Source organism: Phyllobates terribilis, unplaced genomic scaffold (genome assembly GCF_046119375.1).
Source record: "Phyllobates terribilis strain yellow unplaced genomic scaffold, ASM4611937v1 Scaffold_3__8_contigs__length_932513732, whole genome shotgun sequence".
NCBI lineage: Eukaryota > Metazoa > Chordata > Amphibia > Anura > Dendrobatidae > Phyllobates > Phyllobates terribilis.
The window spans coordinates 394,895,328-394,917,111 of record NW_027362763.1 but is presented as its reverse complement, the minus strand read 5'-3'; the positions used below and the strand labels follow the sequence as shown (position 1 = coordinate 394,917,111).

The 21,784-nt window shown below is 38.1% G+C and overlaps 1 protein-coding gene across 1 annotated transcript in view; it reads left to right on the top strand.

The window, feature by feature from the left end:
• The window catches only part of COL9A1 (collagen type IX alpha 1 chain), a 196,829-nt gene that overhangs the window by 148,211 nt on the left and 26,834 nt on the right, over window positions 1-21,784 (top strand). Inside the window, exons 26-30 of the mRNA XM_073675505.1 lie at window positions 7,003-7,047; window positions 9,077-9,130; window positions 9,306-9,359; window positions 13,847-13,900; window positions 14,379-14,450. Of these exons, the coding sequence (XP_073531606.1) occupies window positions 7,003-7,047; window positions 9,077-9,130; window positions 9,306-9,359; window positions 13,847-13,900; window positions 14,379-14,450 (279 nt within the window). The remainder of the gene's footprint in view (window positions 1-7,002; window positions 7,048-9,076; window positions 9,131-9,305; window positions 9,360-13,846; window positions 13,901-14,378; window positions 14,451-21,784) is intronic.

Sequence of the window (21,784 nt, the reverse complement as noted above, 5' to 3'; positions counted from 1 at the left end):
AGCTGGAGTAATTCACCAGTAATACAGAGATGGAGTAATTCACCAGTAATACAGAGCTGGAGTAATTCACCAGTAATACAGAGCTGGAGTAATTCACCAGTGATACAGAGATGGAGTAATTCACCAGTAATACGGAGATGGAGTAATTCACCAGTAATACAGAGCTGGAGTAATTCACTAGTAATACAGAGCTGGAGTAATTCGCCAATAATTCACCAGTAATACAGAGCTGGAGTAATTCACCAGTAATACAGAGATGGAGTAATTCACCAGTAATACAGAGCTGGAGTAATTCACCAGTAATACAGAGATGGAGTAATTCACCAGTAATACAGAGATTGAGTAATTCACCAGTAATACAGAGCTGGAGTAATTCACCAGTAATACAGAGCTGGAGTAATTCGCCAATAATTCACCAGTAATACAGAGCTGGAGTAATTCACCAGTAATACAGAGATGGAGTAATTCACCAGTAATACAGAGCTGGAGTAATTCACCAGTAATACAGAGCTGGAGTAATTCACCAGTAATACAGAGCTGGAGTAATTCGCCAAAAATTCACCAGTAATACAGAGATGGAGTAATTCACCAGTAATACAGAGCTGGAGTAATTCGCCAATAATTCACCAGTAATACAGAGCTGGAGTAATTTGCCAATAATTCACCAGTAATACAGAGCTGGAGTAACTCACTAGTAATACAGAGATGGAGTAATTCACCAGTAATACAGAGATGGAGTAATTCACCAGTAATACAGAGCTGGAGTAATTCGCCAATAATTCACCAGTAATACAGAGCTGGAGTAATTCGCCAATAATTCACCAGTAATACAGAGCTGGAGTAATTCACCAGTAATACAGAGCTGGAGTAATTCACCAGTAATACAGAGATGGAGTGACTCACCAGTAATACTGAGATGGAGTAATTCACCAGTAATACAGAGATGGAGTAATTCACCAGTAATACAGAGATGGAGTAATTCACCAGTAATACAGAGCTGGAGTAATTCACCAGTAATACAGAGATGGAGTAATTCACCAGTAATACAGAGATGGAGTAATTCACCAGTAATACAGAGCTGGAGTAATTCACCAGTAATACAGAGCTGGAGTAACTCACTAGTAATACAGAGCTGGAGTAACTCACTAGTGATACAGAGATGGAGTAATTCACCAGTAATACAGAGATGGAGTAATTCACCAGTAATACAGAGCTGGAGTAATTCACAGGAATACAGAGATGGAGTAATTCACCAGTAATACAGAGCTGGAGTAATTCACCAGTAATACAGAGATGGAGTAATTCACCAGTAATACAGAGATGGAGTAATTCACCAGTAATACAGAGCTGGAGTAATTCACCAGTAATACAGAGATGGAGTAATTCACCAGTAATACAGAGCTAGAGTAATTCGCCAATAATACATAGATGGAGTAATTCATCAATAATTCACCAGTAATACAGAGCTGGAGTAATTTGCCATTAATTCACCAGTAATACAGAGCTGGAGTAATTCGCCAATAATTCACCAGCAATACAGAGCTGGAGTAACTCACTAGTAATACAGAGCTGGAGTAATTCTCCAGTAATACAGAGCTGGAGTAATTCACCAGTAATACAGAGATGGAGTAATTCGCCAATAATACAGAGCTGGAGTAATTCATCAATAATTCACCAGTAATACAGAGCTGGAGTAATTCGCCAATAATTCACCAGTAATACAGAGCTGGAGTAATTCGCCAATAATTCACCAGTAATACAGAGCTGGAGTAATTCACCAGTAATACAGAGCTGGAGTAATTCACCAGTAATACAGAGATGGAGTAATTCGCCAATAATTCACCAGTAATACAGAGCTGGAGTAATTCACCAGTAATACAGAGCTGGAGTAATTCACCAGTAATACAGAGCTGGAGTAATTCACCAGTAATACAGAGATGGAGTAATTCGCCAGTAATTCACCAGTAATACAGAGCTGGAGTAATTTGCCAATAATTCACCAGTAATACAGAGATGGAGTAATTCACTAGTAATACAGAGCTGGAGTAATTCACCAGTAATACAGAGATGGAGTAATTCACCAATAATTCACCAGTAATACAGAGATGGAGTAATTCACCAGTAATACAGAGCTGGAGTAATTCACCAGTAATACAGAGCTGGAGTAATTCACCAGTAATACAGAGCTGGAGTAATTAATCAATAATTCACCAGTAATACAGAGCTGGAGTAATTCACCAGTAATACAGAGCTGGAGTAATTAATCAATAATTCACCAGTAATACAGAGGCTGGAGTAATTAATCAATAATTCACCAGTAATACAGAGCTGGAGTAATTCACCAGTAATACAGAGATGGAGTAATTCACCAGTAATACAGAGATGGAGTAATTCACCAGTAATACAGAGATGGAGTAATTCACCAGTAATACAGAGCTGGAGTAATTCATCAATAATTCACCAGTAATACAGAGCTGGAGTAATTCACCAGTAATACAGAGCTGGAGTATTTCACTAGTAATACAGAGATGGAGTAATTCACCAGTAATACAGAGCTGGAGTAATTCACCAGTAATACAGAGATGGATTAATTCACCAGTAATACAGAGCTGGAGTAATTTGCCAATAATTCACCAGTAATACAGAGCTGGAGTAATTCACCAGTAATACAGAGCTAGAGTAATTCACCAATAATTCACCAGTAATACAGAGATGGAGTAATTCACCAGTAATACTGAGCTGGAGTAATTCACCAATAATTCACCAGTAATACAGAAATGGAGTAATTCACCAGTAATACAGAGCTGGAGTAATTCACCAATAATTCACCAGTAATACAGAGATGGAGTAATTCACCAGTAATACTGAGCTGGAGTAATTCACCAATAATTCACCAGTAATACAGAAATGGAGTAATTCACCAGTAATACAGAGCTGCAGTAATTCGCCAATAATTCACCAGTAATACAGAGATGGAGTAATTCACCAGTAATACAGAGCCGGAGTAATTCACCAGTAATACAGAGCTGGAGTAATTCACCAGTAATACAGAGCTGGAGTAATTCACAGGAATACAGAGATGGAGTAATTCACCAGTAATACAGAGATGGAGTAATTCACCAATAATACAGAGATGGAGTAATTCACCAGTAATACAGAGATGGAGTAATTCACTATGTAATATCCTCTTCCAGGTACTGTAGAACAGCTCCTATTCAGTAGAATATGATTGAGATGTAATCCTGTACTTGGCAGAACTTTTGCAATTCAAAAGAATAGGAGTTATTGAGCAGTACTCGGCAGCGGGCACTGCACATTGAATGAAACTGTTACTCTGCAGTTCCGTTCCATTTGTTTACATCTGGCCATAGATGGAGCAAATAACAGCTAATCAGTGGACTCGGACTCGGACACCCAATGTCCCATTTTAATGATCTATCACATAGATACGTCATTAGTATAGTGTGACCTTACAAGACCTTTAAATCTATGAATGAGTTTCATATTAATAAGGCAGAAATCACATGGTATTGATCAGGCATATGTGGATAGGTCAGAGCTGGAGTAATTCAACAGTAATACACTGACATCGGCGGTCGCGTGACCTGTCACATGACTCAATGACGTCACCGCAGGTCCTTTCACACTACCGCGAGCCGTACAAGAGACTGGATGCATCACTAAGGAGGCCGGGGGACATCGGAAGGTAAGTATAATCTTTATTTTTTATTTTTTACCATTCTTATTCTTTTTTTTTAACTATTTCTTGGTCACACCATATAAATCCATGCCGGTTGCATGGATTTATAAAGTGTGATCAAGTTGTCAAGCACTTTTCCAAGTGATGCTAAAATCGCCTGGAAAGCGCTTGATAACCCTCATGCAGAAATGCATGCAAAAACGCTTGACAAACTCTTCTACCTGGCGGGAAAAACTCATGTAAAATCCGCATGCATTTTTTCCTGCCAGGGAGAAGCGTAAAAAATATGCAGCATTTCTGCATCGTGGGCACTTAGCCTAAGACTGTGTTGTACAGATTATTTTTCAGTAGCCAAACAGACAAGTAGCAAAAGACTGGCTCAGGCTCATTGACTTTTTCAGGAATTTTTTATAGGCATGCTCTGATCTTGGCAAAGGTCGTTGTGAAAAGGGAGAGGGAGACTATTATTATCATCTATTGTGAAAGGTCATTGTAATCCTGCCTGTTATGATAATGCCTGCTGAACAGTCATCTGTACAGAGCGGGATGTATAAGTCTAGTGTTCGGCTTAGTGGCCAGTGTGAAAATTATACGATTTCCAATTTTTATAGTATGTAAAAAATAATTATAATTTTTTTTTAATCCATAATTTAAATGTTAGGTTATTTTCTGATGACACTTTCCGTTTAAGAACCTCATACTCTGTGATTTAAACCTCCTATAAATTATCAAGCAGTTTACACTAATAGGGATCATTATCGTCATCTACAACAAAACCGTAATACCTTTGACAGGTAGTTGTGACATAATTTTCATGGAAAAATAATGACCACCTGCTTCTTTCGCCACATCACTTCCAAGTGTAGTCACCTCACATGAGATAATTACCTGCCTCCCCTGACAGAGGTCCAGTTGGCTGCTATTGTATAGGTTGCAGGATCTAGACATGCAGAAGCAAGTTTTCAATTCTGTGTTCATTATTTTCTGAACTACGGATCGTAATGAGTAAACACATAGGTAATTTAGTGTGATGGAAGTATCTTTAAGACAGTGATTTCCACAGAATAACTTCAGAAGATGTGTAAGTGTGAGCCAACGGTATCTGCGACATACCTAGTTTTATTTATTTACTTGCATGGGAAAGATGTAATGATCAAGATTGATACGAATAGAGAAAAACATGTGGAAACACATCAGTGGGAGCACCCTTAGGCCATGTGCACATGTTGAGTATTTGGTGAGTTTTTTATATCAGTATTTATAAGCCAAAACCAGGAGGGGAACAGTTAATCATTTACAGGACCATTTACAGTTTCCTATGTTACAGAATTGTAATGTATCCATAATAATCTGATTATACTGATGGCCCATATGGCATGTGATTTTTATCTCACTGCACCGATTTTTAAGTGACATCACAACATGCTGTAATTTTTTTTTCATGCCGAATAAAGCTGAGAAAAAATACACAGATCAGCACTACCTCATTGAATAACATTGGCCCGAGTGCTATCCAATTATTTATTGGATTGCACTCATCCAAGTTATACGCCAGTGTGAGCGAGCCCTTACACTGATACTATGTCCTCTTTGATTGAAGAGGAGAAATGTTCAATTAAGGTTCCTCACCGACTATGTGCAGCGTGATGTTTATGGACAAAGAACAAAATCACCTAAGCCCTCATTCAGATGTCTGTTTATCATGTATATCCATTGTAGTCTATGGGGTTATCCACAGGTCTGGGTTTTCTTGCAGATAAAGTGACCTGCAAAATAAACAAAATGGAGACATGGCCGTTTTTTTTTTATATTGAACCACGGATCAATCTTATTGAAGTGAAAGACTTGGACAGGGCATGAAAGTCATCCTAAATGCATTTGTGTGTTGTCCGCTTTTCTCTTACTTTTCTTCTTACTATTAGGAATCTTTCATTGTTTTGTTTTTTGCATATCAGAAAAACTGATAGTAAAAACCTCCACACTGACGAAATACTGACCAAACCTATCCATCACACTGATGAAAATCAGTCACTTTTTCAGTTATGAAAATTCTCTCCCCTCCCCCCAAAAAACAAACAAAAAACAAATGTCAGAATGAGGCCTAAGTTGTATTTATCATCAATTCTTATATTAATGGGGATCTGTTACCAGGTTTTTGCTGCCTCAACTGAGCAGCATAATGTAGGAAAAGAGACCCTGATTCCAGCGATGTATCACTTTGTATTACAACTGCTGCACCCAGTAAACAGAGTGCTTAGATGTATCATGTAGCAGAGCTCAGAAAGATAACCCTGTCCACACCACCATTTTCTGTGTACATTGTATATTGACAGAAAGCTGCTAATCAGTGGGGCATGGTTGGATCAGGAGGCACATGAGCTATAGTCCTGCTGATAAAACATTGTGTTGAAACAACCTGATAAGTGACATATCTCAGAAATCAGTGTTTCAGCCCCTACCTCATGCTGCCCTCAGATTAAATAGCAAGCGCCTGCTGACAGATTCCCTTTAAATAGATCCAAAGTAGCTTTCTAAGTCTTTGTTCTGTACCAGCACCATGCTTTCTGTGTATACTGAGACCATGACAGATACAAGGGATGTGATGAATCATGGCAGAACTTATTGACTATAATTGGGTCCCTCATAGATGGCTTGGGTTCCTATAAACTGTAGGATAAAATTGCAGCTACAAACTATGTTATTCTTGCTTCAAAATGATGGAAATCCTGATTATTATATATGATAATGGCAGAAAGGTATTCTAAATGTGAAAAACCTCTTGGAAACAAGTAATGACTTTTGTATGACTGGCAGTTCACATGTGAAGCAACAGAAAGCAAAAGTTACTAGTTCTGCTCTTCTAGCAACACACATATTCACACTCAATGATAACGGCCGCGCTAAATTATAGACTATGTTCTTCAATCTTACGTATTATGATTATCGGACAATAAAAGTCATAGCCAGTCATCTATCACTTTTTCATTCATCTTTGCTCTCTGCCATTTTTACTTGTAGAACAATGTTAGAATCTGTTCTAAGATTATAATTAAAGCCACTCATCATGTCTCACTTCAACTGCTGCAAAATGTTCCTATTTGGCATCCTAATAAGCCATATGTTCCCACTCGAGTCTATTCAAAACATTGCATCTAGGCTCATCCATCTAAGGCACCACAAGATGCCTGTCATCCCCCATAGAAATGTGTTCATCGTTGTCCTGATATCTTCTTGTATTTTTATAACCCAATTAAAAAAAGTTTAAAATATGTAATTTTGTTTTTAATTTTATGTGTTTATAGGGTTTGCCAGGCAGTCCAGGAGCAAAAGGAGTAGCTGGAGAGAAGGTAACAATGTCTCTTTAACTAGACTGGATGTTCCTTTTTAAATGTTATTTTGAAGGTTTTTTTCACTGTACATTTTGTATGTTATAACTATTATTTTTGGGAGATCACTCTTGCAATCTGTACTACACATATAATTTGTCTGTTGTTGATAGTTTATTAGCTAGAAAAGATTTGGGCATTATAAAGATGTTCAATCATTAGGGTTAATGACTCTTCCTGGAGACACGTATAATGTAGCCATTGAGAAAAATTATTCAGAGTTAAAAATATAATGTACTCATCCAGTCTGAGCAATGTTATTTTTAACATGTGAGGCAGATTGGCTTTTCCAGCAGAAAATGTATTATTTATAGAGAGAAGCAATATGAGGTGATTACACGTGGCTGTAAATTGCAATTTGATTTTTGATTTCGGCAAACAACTCCTAGTCTTGATCAGATTTTCAGCCAGGTAGTAACTTCATTTCCCCACAGACACTATATAGTCAAAGTGGAATGACAAACCGTAGGAGTATTAACTAAATAGTATCCTTGAGGATTTTATCCATGATATATTTGTAGAGAAGACTCATGTTGTATTTAAGAGAATGTTGTAGGTCAGTGCTCGGGCTCATATACACAACAAAGCAGAGGACATGGAGGCGCCTGGTGTCCCTACAACATGCTACAGAACCATAGGCACTCTAGTGCTGATATACCATACTGAGTTCTGTATCGCATAGTTTTATATAGATTCTTTGTTAGGGGGAATTTATTAAAGAAAAATATCCATATATTCATTAGGTACATTGTAACAAAACCACTCTAACCAAAGTAAGGTCCCAAATACAGGGAAAGTGGAAATTTGTGCCACTCCATAAAGCTGATATGTATGCAAAAACGAAAAACCAGGAGTTTTTTGGCAAAAGTTTAGCAAAATATTTTATTAAACACTTAGGACAAATCACATAAAAAAGGAACAACCCGGCACCAAAGTTGGGCAGCATATATAAATATGTTCATATTTATTAAAGAAGTTGTCCAGAACTTTATTTTTAACTCTGAGCCTATAAACTAACATTTGTTAACAGAGGCAACAACCTGCATGTTCTACCGGGCGCTGGCTTAGTGGTCACCGACCGCTCCTGTCAGTGATTCAGCTGCACATCAATAGAGCAGCTCTTCCTCTTCCACTCTGATCTGTTGACGGGGCGTGACTGCCAAAGTCATGATGATTGACAGCCGGCTTCCCGCGACTGTCAGCGGGAAGCCAGCTGTCAATGAGCATGATGTTGTCAGTCACTCCCCGTCAACAGAGCAGAGTGAAAGAGAAGTCGCTGATATGTAGATGTGATGTCAGCAGAAGCCACAGAATCGTCGGCAGTAATGGTCCAGTGACCTCTCTGTGCTGTCAGAGATCTGCGCCTAGGTCTTAGGCCCGAAGTAAAAAAGTGAAATAGTCTTGGATAAACTTTTTAAAACTTGCATTTTTTATGCAAAGCTGTCTGGAGTTTGATGCGCATGCATCTTCATTAATTGGCACATCTCTTGCTCTGCATAAGCTAGAAATTTTAATCTATGGAAACCTTGGCTTGATGCAGACTTGCACTATAATTGACACCAACTTCTGGATAAACCCTTTAAAATTTGCATTTTTTATGCAAACCTGTTTGGTGTCTGATGCGTATGCATCTTAATAAACTAGGTGCATATCTTGCTCTGCATGAGGCAGAACTTTATATCTATGCCAGCCATGGACTGTTGTAGACTCGCATGATAATTTGCACAAATTTCTGCCATAAATTATATTAAATCTGTCAGGCCGCACTGTACCTTGCCCCCAGTTACTAGATTCTGTTTATTTTTGGGGGATTTTCAACAAATATTCTCTTTTATGTATGTCTACGCCAATTGTTCTACCTTGTATTGCGTGGAATGTTTTTAAGGGTATAGCCTGTTTTTCTAAATGTATTCTAACATAGTAAAGATGATTAAGTCGTAAAATATTGAAGCTTCAGATTCCTAACTCTAATTTTTCTTGTATTTTCTAGGGAAACTCTGGTGCTCCGGGTGTAGCTGGATTAATGGGGAAATCTGGTAAACCTGTAAGATTTAATTTAGTTTTCTGTTATGTTTTTTTTTTTTATTTAACATTGACCTCATACCAACACAAGAAAAATATGATCCTCAGTTATTAATATGTATGGTAAATGAATCCAAAACAATGCATGTACTCAAGCATTTTTAAAATGGGATGACCATTTGTTTATAACTCTATAGGGTGATCAAGGACCTCAAGGAGAAGTCGGCCCAAGAGGACCTGTTGGACCTTCAGTAAGTAAACAATCTTAGAGATCATTCAGTTATTATACACAATATTGACTTTTAGGTAGAGGTGGATGTGCCCTATATTTCAGCCTGTAGACTACTGTTAACACTTCTTCCAATAATTTCAATTAAAATTCTTATTTTCACTGAAAATCAAAGAAGCAGTAAATTTTTGTCTAGTACCAGGAGTTATTGGATATCTAATATGGGAATGCAAGTGTCCAAGATTCTAGAGGACTGCTGACCAAGAACATGTAGTAGATCTTTCTAATCTTTCTTTTTTTGTTTAAATGTCAAGCTTCTGTTAGGGTTAATTAGTAATAAAGATTGAGAACCAGCCTTTTATAGATCAGACTGTTCTGAACTGAGATCGCATAATGTCTATATGCATAAAGTCAAGATTGAGCGGACCCGTGTATGTTTGGATTCATTGGTTCGACCGAACTTTAGTCCAAAGTTCGGTTCGGGTACCTGAACTCTATCCGAACTTGAACCCAAACCCAAATCCCATAGAAGTCAATAGGGACCCGAACTTTGGTGCTATAAAATGGTCGCAGTAATGGCTAGGGGGCTGCCAAAGGAAGCAGAGTACTCTCTCTTTCTCCCTCTCTGCCCCTTTCTCTCTCTCTCTTTCCCCCTTCCAGAAGAAGTCTGTGTTCGGAATTCATCACCAGACACTAGGTGTCCGGTACGAACATCGAATTTTACAGTTCAGGTTCGCTCATCTCTAGTCAAGAAATGTCTCAATTCCTGTGTAAAGGAAAGTAAAAATGTATTGTAAATTGTGTGCATATTGTAGTAGCTACAATTATAACAGTATAGAATGGTAGATAAGGTGCTAAAGTTTCACAGTATGTACTGAAAAGTCATTATGTATATATTGATATATTGATATTGCCAAAATTGTTGGGCTAAAATTGTATCTTCATTTTTAAGTTAAACTTCTGTGTATTTCATTCTAAATAATGAAAGACAAACAGATTCAACAAATGAGACTATTTTTACATTATGTTTTTACCTAGACTTTGGTGAAACATGCCAAAAATTGGTAAATTAATTCTATGGTTTAGACACTATGGCACCAATTCATCAAAGTGTTTTCACATGAAATTTGGTGGAAAACACTTTGATGCGTTACTAAATGTTTGCACAACTAGAGAATGCGCAAAAATGTATTGACTTTTGGCGTTTTCACGCTACTTTCAGGCAGCTCCACCAAAATGGGCTCATGATGCCACAGGTCATCTAATTCTTGATGAACTGTGTAACTTACACCAGAAATTTTACTCCAGTTCTTGACTAGAAAAAAAATTTGTGGCAAAGCATGTGCCGCTTTTCAGATGTGCCGGATTTATTAAGAGGCGTGCGGGCCTCTCAATGAATCAGGCACCACTGACTCCCGCATTCAATTTCATCAAGACTAGCATGCATAACCAATCAATGGTGTAGCAAGGATATACTGAGCTGAATATGAAGGACTACATCTTCCAGTGATAATTTCCTGCTGATAATATACAAGGATTTCTCAAAGCAGCCCAGTAAGTGAAACATTGCTGGAATCAGGGTCTCTGTTTCTACTTTAAGCTGTTCTTAGATTAGGTGGCAAACCCTTGGTAACAAATTCCTTTTAAATCTGTAAATAGTTATGCTACCCTCTACAGTTCCTCCTGTAACATGGCAAATAAGCTCTAACTGTGTAACAATTGACTTGCACCTTAGATACTGGTCAACCAAAATAGCTATTCCTCCTGAATCCCCATATACATTCACACTTCACTCATCCTAGCATGTTTTAAAGGGGTTTCTGTTTTTTTTATTTTAACTTACCAGTGGGAAGCCGTCCTGATAACTGAAACAAGTAAGGTATACTTACCACCAACATTTAAGCCCTGCTCCAGTGTTGTCACTCTGATGGTCTCCAACTGGCAGGAAATGATGACCTCCCAACCACCAGTCACCTGACATTTCATCCAACCTGAAGCCTCAACAGTCAGGTGATTGGTGGTCATGAAGTCGTCACTTTTGTACTGGGGGACACCAAATAAATGGCAGGGCTAGAAAAGGGAGCAGATTCTGGTGGTAGGTACAGCTTCTTTTATATTTTTTTTTATTCAGGGTGGCTTCTCACTGGTAAGTTAAAAAAAAGTCTCAAAAAACCCTTTAAGCTAGTGTTACATGGCAACTTTGGCCACGACACTTGTTGCATGACCAAGGTCCAATCAGTGCCACTGCTACATTGAAGTGCAATACTAGTGGATGGGGCTCCATTCCAATCCTGAGGATTCTGCCACTGCGTGAAGGAAGTTGAAAGGAATCTGATGATGATGGACTTCTTGTGACTTGTTTGTCACATTTGCAATACCAATGTGGCCCCATTCACTTGTATTGCGGTGCTATATAATAGTGCCACTGAGCGCACTGTGGTCATGCGACAGGTGTCACAGCCAAAGTCACCATGCAGATGTTGCCTTAAAGGGAACCTGTCAGCTTTTTTTTACATAATTCTGAAAATGCACTATGAATATATCAATGCCATTGGACTGCTTTTTCCATGTGTACTGAAACATTCCCATCCGGCCTCATGTGCATCTGGCTTCTTTGCTAGATTTTTCATGGCTTACACATTGGATATCTCCAAAAAAGTATAATTTTTGTGGAGGATGTTCATTTAAACAGCCATACCATTACTTTTATGTGTAAACATGTACTGACAGGTTCCCTTTAAGAGAGAGAGGGATATAAGATACTTTTGGTGGCAGATTATCTCTTTTGAGAACTGAGAATTGGACAGGTTCAATTCTTCTTTCCTTCAATATTCAGTAAGTACAATTTTCAGTTTACAGTTCTGTCTCGCAAATAAAATATTGTATAACTAACATGTAATATATGATAAATAAAATAAGTTATTTACAGATTTTCCACATTGTAACTGCAGAGTGTTGGAAATTTGTTGTTTGTCTTCTGATAGGTTAGTGCCCTGATATGAACAGGACAGCCATGTATAGAGTAGATAGTACCATTGCATATTTTTTTATTTAAATGGATATCTTAAAGGGAATCTGTCAGCAGGTTTTTTCTATGTAATCTGAGGACAGCATGCTGTAGGGGTTAGAATTCAGATTTCAGCAATGTGTCACTTCTTAGGGTGTGTGCTGTTGTTTACTTACAATGAAGATTTTATTACTACGACATTATCACTGCTCTGATTACAGCTTAAGCGTCAGCTAGACTGACCACACTCCCTCCTCTGATAAGCAGCTTACTGTCTATAGACAATATTCATAGAAAGCTGTGGTCTGGTTGGGGTTAGCTTTCTGAGCTCTGTTACATGCTACATCTAAAAACTCTGATGTTGTCACAACTGCTGCACCCAGTAATCTTAGTGATACATTGTTGGAATCAGGGTCTCTTTTTGTATAATATGCTACTGTCAGATGAGGTAGCAAAAACCTGGAGACAAATTTCCTTTAATATTTATTTGCTTTATTTGGTATACAGTTGGATTGATTATAATCAAATTATAAATCTATATTTTCACAATAGAAAAGGTTGAAGACTTTTTTTTACTGTAACTATTTATTTAAAGTTTGCAGATGACAGAATGCTGACACCCTCTATGACTGTCAGAATGAACAGGCTCATAGTCCATCATGCAAAATCTTATATATAGACCTCTTGCTCTCAAATGCCCTGTCTCTCTAAAAGTCCAAAACTGTTTGTGATCTGTGAAATGTATTAGAACAATGCAAGTTATCTTATAATCTTAGTATTTGGGAGGGTTAAAGTGGACCTTCTTACTAACTGGGTCCCTGTACAGGCTGCACACATGGCATATCCGCCAATGTGACTATATGCAGGTAGTGCAGCTCAACCACATTCTCTTCAAAGGAACCTGTCATGTTGTACATGCAGTCTGAACTGTAGGCAGCATAGCATAGAGAAGAAGCTGAACGAGTTATATGTTTGTTGGAAAAGATTCAGTATAGCTTGTATTTTACTCATTGAAATGCTTCGAGTTTGTATGTCTATGAGTTCAGTGGGTGGTACAAATAGTAATTGACAGCTATCTCTGCATGCACATTCATACAGGGAAGACTGCCAATCACTGAATAGGACCGCCCACTGGACTCATATGCATACAAACACCACAGATTTCAATGAATAAAAGGCAAATTTTACTAAAACTTTTACCATAATATATAAATCTGATCAGCTCTTCCTGTTCTATAAGATCCTGCTTCCAGACTGATCAGATACCATTTTCAACATGACACATTCCCTTTAAATTGCAGCTCTCTGCCCTGCTGCCTGACTGGCAAAGACATGCTAGGGGCCTTTTGTGACTTTGTTCTTTTTGATTTTTCTTGAATTGATAGACACTTACTGACTATTATGTAATACATGTGATTGTGTTTAATTTGTGATTTATGAGAATATTACATTAGCATTACAGCTTATGTATATTATCTATCTGTTTTGTTCTTTTAATTAAGGGTGACAGGGGCGAGTCAGGTCCTGGAGGCCCACCTGGACCACCTGGAAAACTAGTAAGTAAAATCATATTTAAGCTGAGAGTTTTTGATAATGAAAAATACATATCTTCTGTTGAAGAACTAAGAAAGTCAAAATCTGAATATCCTAAAAATGCTACAAATACAAGCCGGTTGGAATAATTACAAAGAGCAATGAACTTTCTTTAGGGAAAGAAAACATTGGGAGTTGCAGAGCAGCAAAGTGAAAAGATGTTCTCTGTCTGGAAGTAATGAGCATGGCTATGAATGCCCCCTTTCTATGCAGGCTGGCCGGTATTTACATAGCATCGGCACAGAGGGTCCTCTTTGAAAGAATGCACTGTTCATAAGGAATGTAAACCTTGGGGATTGTAGTGCTCAGGGGAAGCCAAGAATAAGCAGTCATCGCTGTCATTTCCTTTTTGCCTATTTAAAATAATACAATTTGCATTTGAAGAACAACACAGTATCTACTTTATGTGCTAGAATATTAATGTCAGTGTTTTTTTTAAAGGGTCCACGAGGTGATCCTGGGTTTTTAGGTCTGCCTGGCCCCTCTGGCCTTCCAGGAGTTAAAGGTGACAGGGTAAGTACTGTGTCATGTCATGTGCATGTCACTATGTGCTTATACACTGTATAACTAAATCATTCTACCAATATCATGCGTGAGTAAATAAATGAATATTTAAAATATATGAATACCGGACCATTTATGCAGTTGTAGTTATATAAGTCTATACACTAGATTCTGATAAATTTGCAATATGTCCATTCTTATAATCCTAATTAATTTATCCATATACTGTATGCAGAGTACGGCATATGACAGTTTACACTACATCATGTGGCAAATGCAAAATAAAATCTCTGACATTTTTTAACAAAGGGATATCTTCCTGCTGGCTAGACAGCAAGCAACAACTAGGGCATGTAATTAACAGAATGAGAAGGAGCACTTCTTGGCCAGAAATGTATAATTGAGGTAGAACTGGAACATTTGCAAATTATGCAGAGATAATGATAACGGTGAACATAACCATTGAAATTCTTCCAATTATGTGTCTACGTACATCAAGGCAGTGGAGCTCAAGTATTAGGCAAAAGCAAATGTTGAGCCTTTAGCTTGATATGCCATTTTGTATGATGAAAATGTTGATATCTGAAGTTAATATTTTAATAGAGAACAATTTGGCACGTTACATACCAAGATCGGGGGGGTTTAACTGAGTTGTAAATATAATTTTCATTTTTCATGTATCCATGTTTTTTCATAACTACCTTCTAGGTCCATATGGTATCAATTATTGCATTTTGTTTATAAGAAATAAATACTTAGCTCTGGATAAAATGATTTTAAGTATGTAAAGAATACATGTTATCAATAATTTATAACTATAAATATACACAATCATAAATACAGATGCTATTTTTTTCCTCTACTACCTTTGCCAAACATAACTGCACCCTATTTAGTAAGAGTGGATCTATTCAGATGTACTGTACCTACTTCTTTGTTTGCGCGGAGACCCCCTTAGATCTCAAGAAGTGTGCAGGTCAAACAAAACAGTCAGAATTGGGTCCTGCTCTGCCCCCACCTGCTGGCACATATGCCAGGTGAATTAAAAAAGTTAGGGACCACCCTGATTGGATACACCTTGTCAAGGTGGGATGGCTTTTACACTTTTTTGATCAAAATAATCTCAACCCCCTTTGAGCTTTGAGCAGGGGGTTGGACCAGATGACCCAGGAGGTCCCTTCCAACTCTACCATTCTATGATTCTATGATAACCAACCCTATGTTTTTTTACATGTACTATTACTATTTAATTACTTACTGCAGGGTATTTGCTCATTGGTTTAACCTAGGTTCTACATTTGGCAAAAGTAGCCGTACCTTAATAAGTTAGAGTGGATCTATTCAGATATACTGTACCTACTTCTTTGTTTCTGCTGGGACCCCCATTGATCTCAAGAACTGGGACTCTAAAGAGCCCAGCTGAATGGAGCAAACGTCGATCATACTCACTAATGGGAATACCAAGGATAAGCTGAGCACAGCATTCGGCAATCTATGGCATTTCCAATAAGAGTGAATGGAGCGGTAGTGTGCAGGATTGTCACATCTGCTCCATTCAGCCAGGGTTCCCTAATTCTGGGAGCCATGGTGGTCAGACTCTCAGCGATTGGAAATTATCCCTTATTCCATGAATAAGGAATAACATTCAAACTTGAGACTGCCCCTTTAAGTAAATGATTTGCATTGTTTGCGTCTTCCTGTGGTTAAACTGAGGTTTTTAAGTACAAAGTCTACGATTGTGTTAGCTTTTACCCTCCAGCTGCTCTTGTGTTTCAAAGTTTCTACTGTCCACAATACATCTTGACTAGTGTTGAGCGAGTATGTTCAGTCCGAGTGTGCTCGGGCCGAGCTCCGAGTATTTACAGCTGCTCGGTGATATGGTTGAATCGCTCCCGTGTGCATGATTTGCAACTGTTTGACAGCTTTATTACATGTGAGGAATGTGTAAGAAATAGACATTCCTCTCATGTAATAAAACTGTTAAACAGTTGCAAATCATGCACACGGGAGTGATTCAACCATATCACCGAGCAGCTATAAATACTCGGAGCTCGGCCCAAGCATACTCAGCGAAAGGGTTAATAGAACATACTCGCTCAACACTAATCTTGACATGTTGCACCATTGTTGGACCTAATGAGTTTGGTGAAGAGGAGTAAAATACACTTACAAATGTGCAACAATTTTCAGTATGTCCTCACTTTATTACATGTTTCTTACCAGCAGAGATAGGATTTGCAGCCTTTATATGTACATTATTTAAGATTTACAGGAAATGTGGCAAAACGTGTATATAAATAATTTCCTTAAAGGGCCTGTTTGAGACCAAGATATTGCTGACATACATGAACCAGCTGATGCCATTGGAAGTGCACAATGAAGATAACTGGAACATCATAGCTCCTTCGGAAGGTGTTTAATGGTTGTTCTTTGGTGCTCCAGCTCAGCTTCTATTGAAAGAAATGGGAGCTGGGCTGCAGTAAACTGCGCCAAGTGTAAGCTGATTAGTGGGTGTACCTGGTGTTCGACCCCCACTCATCTGATATTGGTAACATATCCTTAGGATAAATCATTAATATCTCAGTCTCAGACAACCCCTTTAATTACATATTACTGAAAGCTACTAATTTTAATGACAGCTAGAAAATATTAAAGTTGGTTATATTAGCGTAAAATAAATCATGATTACATGAAAGTACAATTGAGCAGTTGTTTCCTACACAGATAACACATGAGTAGTAAAATACCTTTAGAATAGTCATTTAAAAGACGTCAAATGTAAAATTCTTTTTTGACTTAAATCATTTTTACATTACCGGCTGATTTGATTTAGCAATTACAACAATAACAACTCAGTGGGTATGTTTTTTTTTTATAATATTTAATATATCGTAAGGATGTGAATTAGGGGCATCCCCTGCTAAGAATCAAATTGAAATCAAAATCAAAAAGCCATAAAAAGTATTAAGCTGATTCATTTTTCTTATCAAAGAACCTGCCAGTGGCCAGTTTGTTTCACAAGAGTCAGATTTTTTTTTATAAAGGTCACATTGATATGTTTGCAAAACTAGATTTATAAACTTTATTTGATAAAAATGCTTTATGGATATTACATTATTACTAAACTCACTAACATTAAATCTTCTCTCTGTGTTGTTTGGGTCATGTTGGTCTCAGGATATTTCTTACAATTGTCTTAATTGGGAATATCTGTAAGGTGTCATCCATAAAAAGGTCCTAGTGTGGCAACAGGTAGTTGTGAGTAATATTTGGAACAATTATGGTTGCCAATACTAAGAACCAGTGCTTAGAGCACCACTCCAGCCTTTTTTGTTATTGCAGCACTGGAGTGGTGCTACCAATCTAAGTTCCTTGCACTAAGTCTCATACTCCGTTTTTATCTTTTAATCGTGCCACTCCAGTCGGTCTCCAGCAGTTTGTTTCCTGTTGGAGTGCTCCAGTGTTTGCTGGGCGATCTGAAAATCACAATGTAATGTAAGTCTGAGAGCCAGAATGAGCCCAGAGCGAAACTCTCATAGACTTACATTGAGAGCTTGTGACCATTACCTCTGACTTACGGTCAGTCAGAAGTTACAGCCACAAGATAGAGGTGCAGAAATGGAACTGCGCTGGAAAGTGCTGAAGATGGCAACTGGTGAGTATAAGTCTATTAGCAAGGACATTACATTAGTAGCACCACTCCAGTGCTGAAATAAAAAGAACACTGAAGTAGTGCTTTAAACAGCATCGCCTTGAGATCATTACAGAAGATTGTCTTAAAAGAGTGGCCACTGTGATCCTGCTTGACAATAAAATGTTTCCTGTATCTAGATAATTTGTCATGGCGCATGCTTTCATAGATAAAGTTTCCAGTTGGCAGTTTGCCATTATTGTGGCTCGTGGCTATCCATGGTATATAGCTCATGTGTCATTTACAAATCACACACTTACTAAACCATCAACTTGTCTGTTAACAGAATCACTTGTCGGGCATTTTACAATATCTTACAATGTCAACTTTGGAAAAGCCAGTAGGAATCTGGCTACTCATAATAGGGCTACTATGAACAGTCTTTGCTTAACAGGTCACAGGGAATACGTTGGTGTTCATTTTTCCACCACTTTCCAGGAATCTAGCCTTCGCTGCAAAAGTTGTTTTGTCCAAGGAGTATCTGCTGCCCTATGGATTGAATTGAAAGTGGAATGGATAATAAGCCAAGTCAGAACCAGATAGATGGAATCAATGATAACATCAGCAGGCAGAGACAAGATCAGGATGATAGACACAATAGATCTGATCTATGCCCAGTGGTTGGCACTCACATTCTCAGGTCTCACGTGGGATTGCTACGTTACTTGAACCCTGTGCCCAATCAGCGCCGGCTTCACCATCCCCTTCTTTGAACATATAAGTAATCAAGAGGTAGTGAGAGAGCAGCCACAGCTTCTCTTGATTACTTATACGTCTGAAGAAGCTGGCGCTAATTGGATGCAAGGCTCACGGGACGTAACAACTTCACATGAGCTCCGCGAACACAAGTTCCAACAGTGCAGGAATGCCGCCTGCACGGGAGGTGAGTATAGATGTTTTTATTTTGACGGGAGTAAACATAGGGAATGAGAAGGGGTTGTCCTATTAGTGGACAACCCCTTTAAAGGAGATTTCCACCTTCAGCATTTTGCATACAATAAAATCAGAATGTACTCAACCTTCCCCGGTCCATTGCTGTTTCTCCACCACAGCCCCCTTGAGTGTTTATGGTTGCAGTAGTGATATCATTTTACTGGACTCAATGATTCTGCCTATGTAGACGATGTAGCCCAGTGATTGCCAGCAGCGCTATTGATATGATGTCGCCGCTGCAGATATAAATAATTACCAGTGCAGCAGAGAAGGGGCAGCGATAGACTGGCAGAGGATAAGTACATGCTGATTTTATTATGTATTTTATACAGGCATGCCAATGTCTTGCAAAGTACTGATGGCGGAAAACCCCTTTAATTTTTATCATGGCTGCAATCAAATTCCAGGATAAGATTTGGAATCTTCAATTTATACGTCTATTTTCTACTCTAGTCCAATATTAGATATCAGCAAACTGATTGATTTTGGGATTTGATTTTCCTTCTTTGAGCTTCAAAGCTGATGAATCAATTTGGATTTATCTAGTGAACGGTTGTGTTTATGTGAACTGTAAATTGCAAACTTGATGAATTGATCTGCTTATCCGAGGATTGTTCTGACATGCTTGTGTTTGATGTCACTGTCCTTCAAGATTAACTCTGTATGTAAATGCTTTTTAATAGTTAATGAATAACAAAAAAAAAGTATTATTTATATCTAATTTCTTAAGGTATCTTTAATTGTTAAGGTATTACAGATTATTATTTTAAGGAGTTCATTGGAATTATAAACAGTCATGTAACGTTTCAGGCCTGCTTCATTGCTGGACCCTTTGCCCGTTTTTATGGCCAATATGGGGGATTTTTCCCTGTTAGAAAACTAGGGTTCCCTAGACTAGGGTTAGACTAGGGTTCCACAGCGACTTTTGATCTCCAGGATGTCACAGTGAAATTGCGTTACTGAAAAACTTGTATTTTCATGTGGGTTACTTGGAACTATCACAAGAACCCAGATCATGTTGGAATTTGTGAGATTATTTTGGCTGTTTACCTGTTAGAGGTTAAAACAGGAATTGTACAATTGAGTTCCTAATTTAAAAGGGTTATCCAGGACTATTTTATTTTAGTTTTTTACAGGGTGCCAGCGATTCAGTGGCTTCCGCTGATGTCACATTGACAGAGAAGCGTCTTCTCTTCCACTCTGCTCAATTGATGCGGTATGTCTGTCAACATCATGCTGATTGACAGCCGGCTCACAGTTGCCTAACTGCTGAAATCCGGCTGTCAATCAGCATGACGTTGGCAGTCATGCCCCATCAACATAGCAGCCCGGAAGAAGAAGAGCTGCTCTGTTGACGTGAAGCAGCTGAATCGCCGACAGGAGCTGGACAAGTACTTTGACAGTAGATAGCAGATTTGTTATTTAGGAACATCCTTTTAAGGCTATGTTCACTCATTGCTTTTTGATGCGTTTTTTTTCTGCATCAATAACTGCTCTCTTGGCAGTGAAGTTTCTGCCTCCAAAAAGCAGGTTTTCCCTACATTTTTCACTGCGTTTTTGGCACTGTAAATTTGTTTCTTGTGCTTGTTGATAAAGTTTAGTGCCAAAAAAATAACCTAATTCAACTTGGCATAAAAAACTAAGCAAAACCTGATACCTCAGTTTTTTCCACTACCCATTGGTTTCAATGGGTGAAAAACGTTGAAAAAACGCTGAAACAAGTGACATGCTGCATTTTGCAAAAAACAAGCAAAAGTACAACATTTTGAGGACAAAAAACCCAAGGTGTGTGCATGAGATTTCTGAAATCTCATAGACTTTGCTGGTACTGTAAAACGCAGATGCAAATTTGCAGAAAAAATGCATAAAAAAACGCACCAAAAATGCAACGTATGAACATAGCCTAAAGGTTCTAAAACTGCTATAAGCAAAGGGGATAGGCTTCATATATGTAAGGAGATGTATGTAATTGTAAGAAAAAATGAATTGTTGTAATTATTGTGTTAAAAATAAGCCAGTATCCTGTGGTTAAAAGCCTTCGGAGTTTAGATTAGCACAAAAGGGTTAAGTGAAATTAATAAATAATGCTCATAAGTTGAGAATCTTATCTTTTCTAAACTGCACTGCATGGACCAAATACCCCTATCTTCTGAACAGCAGCCATCTATCCAGAGGTTAGACTGTATAGAAGCGCATAAACTAATAGATGTATCCATTGGAGACTGAGCTTCTGCTAGATATTTATTATATTGTTTCACTTTTTTAGCAGTGAATGATTTGAGAATTAATTATTAATTTTTCACAGCTCCTTTAAGAGATGAACTAGCGATAATCTGGCAGTCACATTCCTTTTTGGAATAATCAGGTCAAGTTAGCTGTCAAAGAATTTTTAGTACAAAAATGCCGAAAATGTCAGATAGATTAATAGAAAAAAAGCTATTATTGCCAGCAGTGTGAGCCTCCACCTGAACATGTATGAATCTTCTTTTTTACACCATTGTAGTCTGTGGCAAACAGCGGGCTGTCTTCTAGACATCCACATACATATTTGACATGAATAGAAACACTTCAGAGACTTCAGTCTTAAGTGGAGAACTTCATGTCTACGGTTCCTCTGTATGGGGGAATTGTCTATGTGCACAGTCGGTGTAAAAGCGTGTAATAGGTGGCATATAAAATTATTGAGCACTGAAAGAAGACTGACATTCTCCCAGGGTGT